Here is a 9,602-nt window from a genome sequence, read left to right on the forward strand (position 1 = left end):
AACTTGCAAGCTTTTTGCATGGCACCATAATCCTACTCTTTTCATTGGCACTTGATGCAGGCAATGCTGACAACATCTGTTAAAATGAAAGCTGAACAAATGCAGCATAGTTTTTTTTATTTTATTGCAAGTTTCAAGTCAATATAAACCAGTAGGATTGCACTGCAGGCATGGTGATATCACAGATTTAATGCTCTGTAAAACAGATTGCTTGAGCAGTCTTTTCATTAGACGACAGATGAGAGATGAGACTGCACATCCCTTTGAGCCATGAGAGCAAAGTTGGAAGTCTTGGCCCTGGGCCTCTGGTCTTGGGCTTCACTGGCCTGTTTGGGACCATAGCTGTCACTGCCCAGCCCATGTGGAGGGTATCTGCCTGCATTGGCGCCAATCTCATTGTAATGGAGGAACTCTGGGAGGGCTTATGGATGAACTGCTACAGACAGGCTGACATCAAGATGCAGTGCAAGGTGTATGACTCACTGCTAATTCTCCCACCAGAAGTGCAGGCAGCCAGGGGGCTCATGTGTGTCTCCATAGTCCCGGTTCTCATCTCCCTGTTCCTCACAGCATGTGGGACCCGGAAGAGCAACTGTTGTGGCGATAATATAAAGGGTAAGAACATCACCCTGGCCTTAGGGGGTAGTTTGTATTTTCTTTACTTTTGGACCACACTCATCCCTGTCAGCTGGGTGGGTTGTTGATCAAAGGAGGAAGAGCTCTACACTGATGCCTATCTTATGGTGGAGAGGGACGTAAAGAACAAGTCCAGCTTTCATAAACATCAATATTATGTGTAAAGAACTGTACTGTACTGCCTGAAATGAATGTGCAAATTTCACTTCACAGACTAACATTTGAAAGATGGTACCCGGCGAAGGTCACAAGATGATGTCAAGAGTGTGCATAAATGTATTTGTTTTCACTACCTATGTACATATTAATCTCTGACTACTACAAACATACTTTGTGTTCTTATTACATTAAAATGGTTCTCATATCCATTGTTTGTATTTTTTACCCAAGCCCTTCACATTTGAACCAAAATATTTGAACAATATTAGATAAAAAATAAAATATTTGCTTTTAGCTCATTTGCCGTGAATGTAATCAGTGTGTTTAACACTCTCTCTGATGGCCAAGAAGTAAACCTAGTCAACAGATTTAAAAAGTTCAATAAAGGTTTTATTCTATGGTTGCTTGTCATTGTATTTCTTTCGAGTGTTCTAGTGTGTAGTTCCCACAAAAACATGAAATCAAACTTTTAACTAAACACAACTAATACTCCAGATCGGTTATTTTTCCTGCACTAAGACCTACATGCAGTTTTCTTATGTTTAAGAGGAAGACGTGGCAGTGACAGGGTGAGAACTGCTGGCAAACAAACAATAGCGTGTTACAAGGAAACCAATCCTACTCAAGTTTCTGTGCGCCACACCTTTTTATCAGCTCAGTTTGTATGTAAAGTAGGAGACAGTTTCATCACAGATCATCCTATCAGCTTTTGGTTTGAGAGAAAAAACCAATTCATAACCTACACACATTATTTCAGCCACCACCTACATATATACATTTACCTACAGACATGGGTTTAATACTGGGTATCCAAAATGATAAAAAAAAAAAAAATTATTATTTTTTTACTGTTTTACATTTTATTGTTTATTTTTTAGCTTCGAGTTCCGACCAGTAATCATAACAATGAGATTTTAGGTATGTTTCAAGTTTATAGTAGTACAAACTATAAACTATCTAGTGTGTAGTTCCCACAAAAACATGAAATCAAACTTTTAACTAAACACAACTATCCTGTACTATCTAACTATCCTAAATTAGGTTCTTTAACTCCCAAAAACATTGTTCCATATAGTACTGAAAACATTGAAATGTCTCATACTTTGATCAATTGTGACTTTATACAATGATTGAATTAGTTTTTGATTAAGAATCTTAATCTGAAGACTATCGATTGTTAACTGCTGATTGTTAGTAGTCACAGTTGTATTTGCATTCGAAACAAGCAGCACTCTTTTGGTGTGTCCCCGTTTATCTGGCTGTAAAGCAGCCCAACCGGTAAGGTTGCATTGCATCGTTAGCATTTTTTTGTGGGTGTATAAGTTCCATGACTTGCTCTTCCTCTCAGATTTGTTTCGTGAGCTGTGAGAGTAGAGCCAAAGGTCTATCTTTGGCTCATTGTGTGATAGCCGCAATGGCCACTTACACTGCTTACAGTGGCTACAGCAAGCCACCTCAATCTTATGCAGGCTCTTACTACGATGAGAAGCAGGCCCAGACCTATGCAGATTATCAAGACTCTATAGACGAGGAAAAAAAGAGAATTGAGAAGAAGAACCGTCGGGAAGCCATCTGTTGTGAAGTAGTGGCCCTCATCATCGGTTTCATTGGACTAATCGGAGTGGCAGCCGTGACAGGCCTGCCTATGTGGAAGGTAACAGCCTTCATCGAGGAGAACATAATTGTCATGGAGACCCGCTGGGAGGGTTTGTGGATGAACTGCTACAGACAAGCCAACATCAGGATGCAGTGCAAGGTATATGATTCTCTGCTGTTTCTGCCTCCGGACCTCCAGGCTGCTCGGGGTCTGATGTGCAGCTCCGTGGCCCTGACCACCTTTGCCCTCATCGTTGCAGCAGTGGGGATGAAGTGTACTAAAGTGGTGGACCATCGGGCTCGCACCAAGCATGTTGTTCTTGTGGCTGGAGGCTGTCTGTTCCTGATGGGCTGCATTACTACTATAATCCCAGTGTCTTGGACCGGCCATGTCATCATCAGGGATTTCTACAACCCTCTGCTGATCGATGCCCAGCGCAGGGAGCTTGGGGAGGCTCTTTACATTGGCTGGGTAACCTCAGCTTTGCTTTTCACTGCCGGAGTGATCCTTCTGTGCCGCCATGCTCCCCGAACCCAGGAGCCAGATGAGAGAATTGTATACAACCCTGGGGTAAACAACTACCAGCCTGCATACACATACCAGCCGTACACGTACCAGCCAGCATACAGCTACCAGCCTCCCTACTCTGCACCCCCGCCAGGATCTGTAGCATACACACCAAGTCAGTACTAGGCACATGATCAAACTAAGACAGACCATTTTGGACTCTTTTTTTTCTTTTTTTACTAGCCAAAATTTGGCACATTTGAATGAGGAGAATCAACTGACTAATATGACCAAAAGCTGTCACTGGAAATGGCCAAATCTTTCCTTATTTTCTCAAAGAGGGCAAAGTGTATTGCAGAGATTGAAATTTATTATGGAACTGTTTGTGTATGACCATGATGAAATGTGCTGAATTACTGTACTTGTTTTCAGACGCTTAATATACACTTTAATATACAATTGAAATCTGTAATAATACAAGTTAATAGTTGATATCACTGTCTTCACAGACTCTGCTGACATGCTCTTCGAGAACAGATTATGCACTAGGCCTTTTTCAGATTATATACCTCTATAGAATTTATGTTCACTATTGAGTTTTTGTTGTAAATGTACGTACTTTTTCAAAATGCTGGCCTAAATATAAGGTCAATTGATTGTGGTTTACAATAAAGGGATATAGTTAAAAAAATAGTTTGGTAATTTTGTCTCTTTTTTGAAAAGATACTTTATTAAAAGGACACATAACTGATCATGACATAAGGGTGAGCGCTGCTTCCTGCTAAAAGCTAAATGTTTTCCTGGGGTTCAAAAGTTTCTATTGAAACTGCTCCTGTTTCACAAACTGTAAATGCAAAGTTATGTTGTTACGTTGCCTCCATCAGTGGAAATGTGCCTAAACTAGTAAAACCAGACTGTTCACACAGGTCCGCCCACAATGCAAACCTGCCAAGAGATTTCATTTCAACCAAGCCAAAGCTGTGACTGCCAGCTTCTTCCTGAGCATAGACACAAGAGACCCAGACAAGAAATCCAATACTGACAGTGACACATGGGTACACAAGCATTACCCCATCCCATGACACACACACACACACACACACACACACACACACACACACACACACATTACTTATGTATAAGAGTTTTTAAATGCTCTTTTTGCTAATGTTTAAAACGTTTTGAGTCTACGTTCCTATTTCAGTTGTAATTTTTAAACAATACCCTGAAACATAAGAGACTTTATAATGAATTTGAGTTCAAATATAACAAAGACTAGGTTAAAAGGTGCTGATTGATATCTGTAGTTATAACTGTTAATTCATTATAATAAAGGCACTTTTCTTTCTCACACAGCTAATACTGAGCGGTTTTTTTTAATAAACACCCTTAAAAAGTGTCCTTGTCAACTGTCACTTGAGATGTCAATTGAGACTTCTGAATAAACAACGTGGCTGCTTACTGCAGCTCCTGTGGTAGGTATACAAAGAAAATAAGGCCTGGGGGGATTCTGTTTCTTAGCAGCAGGTCGCAATTCCCACCCCTCCCATTCTCGTATCCTGTCCACAGGGAGGAGGCAGTACAGGTGAACATCAACCTGCTCCTCCTCCTCCACTGGGATGCAAAGCCATTCAATAGAGGACTCTACTGCTTCCTACTATAGTCACACCGTGTCCGCACATTATTGTACGCATGAGCTTGGAGGAATAAGAGGAGGACAGGATGGCCAACTCAGCACTGGAGCTAGTGGGTCTGATACTGACCCTAATTGGGCTGATTGGGACGGCAGCAAGCACTGGGATGCCAATGTGGCGAGTCACAGCTTTCATTGGGGAGAACATCATTGTGTTTGAGACCCGATACGAGGGTCTGTGGATGAACTGCTTTCGGCAGGCTGACATCAGAATGCAGTGTAAGGTGTACGACTCTCTCCTGGCCCTCCCTCCTGACCTACAGGCGGCAAGGGGGCTCATGTGCTGCGCTCTGGCACTCGGTGGACTCGGTCTGCTGATCAGTTTGGTGGGGTTGCAGTGCACGTCATGTATCGAAAACAACGATCGGGCTAAGCGACTGGTACTCATCATTGCAGGAAGTATGATCATAATGGCTTGCATCTGCGTCATTATCCCCGTGTCCTGGACAGGTCATGTCATCATAAGGGACTTCTACAACCCCTTGCTGATCGACGCCCAGCGCAGGGAGCTCGGAGAGGCTCTGTACATTGGCTGGGTGGCATCCGCTTTCTTGTTCTTTGGAGCATGTATGTTCATTTGTTGCAATCTGCAGTCTGAAGACAAAGAATCAGAGAGGTATATGTACTCAAGGACCCCCAACTACATGGCCTATACTCCACAGCCTCTACAGCCTCAACAGCTGGTGCTACTTCCCCAACCACAACCCCAGCCGCAGCCAATGTTGTCAAGACAGCCATCAACCAACTACAGCTACCACTCCAGATACCCCTCTGTACGCAGCGCAGTGGCTTACCTCTGAACACTTAAACTGACTTCACAGTTATGGTCACTATAAGGAAATTTCATTTTAATGTGGGCTTTGCTTGGCAGTGCAATCTATGACACATTTCACATTTCAAAAATGAGTTTCAGGTATATAAAAGTAAAATACATTCTTAAAAAAATGTATTTACAATGCATGCAAATGGACTTGATTCATATATGGAGGTCTGTTTTAAATCATCACATCACTTTACACATTAAATGAGGAGTACTTAATGTGTTGTTAAAGAGCACTAGTTACAGAATCTTTATATCAAACTATAAAAAACTATAACCTTGTCTGCATAAGCCAATACAAGATTTCCATTCCTTTAACGTGTTGTATCATACAATTTTATACTGACAGCCTTATTTTTTGTATATTAGATTATTTTGTATGTGTATGCTGTATATAATCACTGACAGTAGATTTGTGTTTTCTGTTAAAATGCTATTTGTCTATGACTGAGCTATGTGGTTATACAGACAGTTAATACTTCAGACATTTCAATTACAACCCCCTTTTCCTTTAACCTTCAATATTCGCAGTGCCTGAATTGTGTATTCAGATTTACATCCCTCACCACATCAACAAAAACAGACACGCATGCAAAATGTTTATGAGAATCACACATCTGTATAGCAAAAATACTGTCTCAGAGGCACCAATCATTCTAATACACTAATACATTGTATGTTTCTGACCTGTTTTAACCAGTATTAGACACAGGATCCACAAAGGTAAAGGCAGACTTGTTTCATGTACTACCATTGGGACAGTAAATGCTTACTGGAAATACACATCAGACACAGACGTGTCTAAAACTCAAAACATTAGGTCTATTTAATCAGGAAACATTTGTAAGTCTTTGTTTGAGCTTGATATGATGCCCTGGAGCTCATGGAAACTGATGAAACTGAACAAATAGCTAACTAAACACGGGATGCGTATTTAAGACTGGTTGTTAAAGGCGTGGAAACTTAACCGGACAGCTTAGTGTTTTTGAAGAAGCCAGACAAAGACAGCCTGAGGGCATGATCATGTGATAAGAATTTGCAAGTCATTTTGAATAGAGATACAGAGAGCTTTAGACAAAAATGTGTGTAGTTCATTTCCGTGTTGATTTCCAGCTCCATATATGTTTGACATTTCTATCTTCTAAGTTTTTTAGCACTTAGGTCACCTTATTTCACTTTTGGTGTGTTTAAAAGCAAGCTACAACTACAACTGGATAATCTGAACTCCTAATACACTGGATGCAATTATATTTTCAAACAGAAAAAAAAAAATATGTGTGTAAGGGACTCAGTAATTGTATAGTAAAAGTTATTTCAATGCTGTTTCATACTAAAAATGTTTGTTGATGTAATGTTGTCTTTTCCTATTGTTGACACCAAAATCAATAATCATTAGCTCTATTTTGACTGTGTGAAGTGAGCTCCCTCTCTCTGAGATTCTTCCATCACCTTGATAGTCTTTTCTGCCCCCCTGTGGACAACAGAAGTACTGCAGAAGCTTCTGTATTACATTGTATAAACGTTTGCTTCTGTATTTTTAATCACATATTATTATGAAGAATAAAATCATGGCAAGTGACAAACACTTCTCTGAAGTTTTGAGCTGTTTCTGGTATTTCTGGTATATCTTGTTGGTGTTTATTCCTAGAGAAGCTGATTGCACAGACATACCACTATAGCTAGAGGAACCATAAACACAAAATAAGGTGAGGTCTTCTTTACCCCCATTGCTCTGAGCCAACCAGGTGACGGCAGAGCTTTTTTCCCATAACAAACCAACTCTTGCATACAAACTGCATCAGATGAGAAGATCCTCACTGCTATGAACACATCTTTGACTTGATTATGAGATGTTGTACTAAAGCATCAAATTTTTTGGTGTCAACGTGAGCTAACCTAATTTTTGGATTTGGACACAGCTAAACTGCACAATGGTTCAAGGTGCTGCCGAAATAGCCGCAATGTGTGTCGGCCTGATTGGGCTTATTGGGGCGGCGGCTACTACAGGGATGCCTATGTGGAAGGTGACAGCTTTCATTGGGGAGAACATAATTGTGATGGAAACCCGCTGGGAAGGCTTGTGGATGAACTGCTACAGACAGGCCAACATCAGGATGCAGTGTAAGGTGTATGACTCCCTGCTGTTCCTGCCCTCGGAGTTACAGGCAGCCAGGGGTCTGATGTGCTGTTCTTTGGCCTTGTCGGGGCTGGGGCTCCTTGTGGCTCTGGGAGGAATGCAATGTATTTCCTGTTTTCAGGGCAATGATCGGGCTAAGACCATTATCCTAATGGTTGCAGGTGGTATGCAGTTCATGGCCTGTATCTGTGTCTTCATCCCTGTGTCATGGACAGGTCATGTAATCATTAGGGATTTTTACAATCCTTTGCTAATTGATGCCCAGAGGAGGGAGCTGGGAGAGGCTCTCTACATCGGTTGGGTAACTGGCGCCTTCCTTTTCGCCTCAGCCATGTTGTTCGTCTGCCGCCGTATACCCTCAGACAAAGGCTCATTTGATGTATACCACCCAGCCAACTTGCTCAGTTACAAGCAAGCACCCAGACAGCAGACTCCAATGAGGTATTATCCTATCTCGACTCTTTCCAGTCTCCCATCAACTGTATACCAGCCTTCTCTACAGAACAACGGCTCTGTTGAACAACAACTTGCAATGCCACTGCAAAATATCCCTCAAGTAATGAGAAATGATGGAGAACTAATCAACCAACATGTTGTCTACAACCCCGGCCTGGCTGAAAATGCATCGTTATATCAAGGTAGCATGGCTCACCATTCCTCTATGCAGAGTTCTAACCATGTTGGAAGCCTGTATATGCCAGGCAACTTGTACCTTAGCCAAAACACCACACCATATACACTGGCTTATACCGGCAATCCCACTCCGTCCTACCAGTCGAGTTTTCATCCGGTTCCTCACACTCCTGTTTTCATAGGATATAAAGCATCAAGGATTCAACCAGAGTCTCAAAGCGGGAGTAGTGCTGGTGTATATATATAAAGAAAAAGTTTGTTGCTTCTTAAACTTACCGACACCAAGAACTTTTCTTTTATAGTCGATCAGCACAACGTAATTTAAACTGCTACACATTAGTGCAAAATGAAGGTAAATCATGTTATCTCTGCTTATATTAAGATTACCCTGATGGCCAGACTAAATAGCTTTTTTGACTCTTTTTCTACTATTATTACAGTTTTTATAATTTGTTTTGTCGAACAAATTGGTTATTTGATCAGGTTGAACACAACTGCTGTTGTTGTTAGTGTAAATAAAGGTGACATTATGCTGTTTTCATTAAGCCCTGGTGTGGGTTTACTTTCCCAAAGTAGAGAGATTTATGAGAAACCATCTGTTTGCAACAACATAGCCTTATGTTTCTTTGTAACCATCTGTTCATTATAGTTTTTAATCTGCTGTGGTTATCATTGAATGTGTTTCAGTGTGTTTTGTTTTTAATGTCTAGTTGTCTACAATGTCTACAATCAAGATATTTTTACAACCACTCAAATACAAGCTATGCGGTGCAGTATAATAAAATTGCCTACTTATAGTTATTTTGTAATAGTTTGTATTAGCATCATCATTAATACTTAGTGATTGGCAGGCCAATTTGTAGAACGTAGCAGTTCACTCAGCAGCATTGAGTTTGTGTGTAATTTGTATGTTCCCCTTGGGAGTTGTATGCAGTTCAGGTAGAATCAGAATCTGTATTTGCCCTATGTTCGACTTGCAACCTATTCAGAATGTTTCCCTGTATATTGCAGATGTTTGCTGCTAGGATAGACTATCTATGTTGCAGTAAATCAAAAAAATTGATGTCCAAAATAAAATGTTACAAATGCAAAACAATAATAAATGTCACTATATACAATGTGGTAGCAGTAAAGGTGTTGTTTTAAAGCCTATTCGAGCCTATTCTTGGTGTAAAAATGGTACAGAATAATGTAAACAAAGTTCTTTCTATTTTTTTATTTTTTCTGAGGTTACATTGTTCTGTATATTATTAGTATTATTGTATATTTAGTATTGAGTTAATCCAAAAGTAACCCGAAGTAATCAAGTTAAGATTACATTTTAAATTAACCCTTAAAGTGGGACTACCTGGATGGACCTTCACAGCGAAAAAGATGAGAGCTATGGAACTGTGCTTCTGAATATATAAATCTGCTTTGT

At 40.5% G+C, this 9,602-nt stretch overlaps 3 protein-coding genes across 3 annotated transcripts; all 3 read left to right on the forward strand.

Moving 5' to 3' along the window:
* Positions 1-2,127: 2,127 nt before the first annotated feature.
* cldn8.2 (claudin 8.2) lies at positions 2,128-3,592 on the forward strand. The gene has a single exon (XM_051399468.1). It carries the CDS (start codon positions 2,210-2,212, stop codon positions 3,083-3,085), a length of 876 nt encoding a protein of 291 aa, XP_051255428.1. The 5' UTR covers positions 2,128-2,209; the 3' UTR covers positions 3,086-3,592.
* A 915-nt stretch (positions 3,593-4,507) lies between these two features.
* Positions 4,508-6,997, forward strand: cldn8.1 (claudin 8.1). Its single transcript, XM_051399472.1, has one exon. It carries the CDS (start codon positions 4,622-4,624, stop codon positions 5,390-5,392), a length of 771 nt encoding a protein of 256 aa, XP_051255432.1. The 5' UTR covers positions 4,508-4,621; the 3' UTR covers positions 5,393-6,997.
* A 120-nt stretch (positions 6,998-7,117) lies between these two features.
* On the forward strand, positions 7,118-9,300 carry LOC127363036 (claudin-8). Its single transcript, XM_051399467.1, has one exon. It carries the CDS (start codon positions 7,344-7,346, stop codon positions 8,427-8,429), a length of 1,086 nt encoding a protein of 361 aa, XP_051255427.1. The 5' UTR covers positions 7,118-7,343; the 3' UTR covers positions 8,430-9,300.
* Positions 9,301-9,602: the final 302 nt, after the last annotated feature.

Source organism: Dicentrarchus labrax, unplaced genomic scaffold, assembly GCF_905237075.1.
Source record: "Dicentrarchus labrax unplaced genomic scaffold, dlabrax2021, whole genome shotgun sequence".
NCBI classification, from domain to species: domain Eukaryota; kingdom Metazoa; phylum Chordata; class Actinopteri; family Moronidae; genus Dicentrarchus; species Dicentrarchus labrax.

Excerpts from the sequence above, each read along its gene's own strand:
- cldn8.1 (XM_051399472.1), top strand. The coding sequence starts at position 4,622 with ATGGCCAACTCAGCACTGGAGCTAGTGGGTCTGATACTGACCCTAATT.
- cldn8.2 (XM_051399468.1), top strand. The coding sequence starts at position 2,210 with ATGGCCACTTACACTGCTTACAGTGGCTACAGCAAGCCACCTCAATCT.
- LOC127363036 (XM_051399467.1), top strand. The coding sequence starts at position 7,344 with ATGGTTCAAGGTGCTGCCGAAATAGCCGCAATGTGTGTCGGCCTGATT.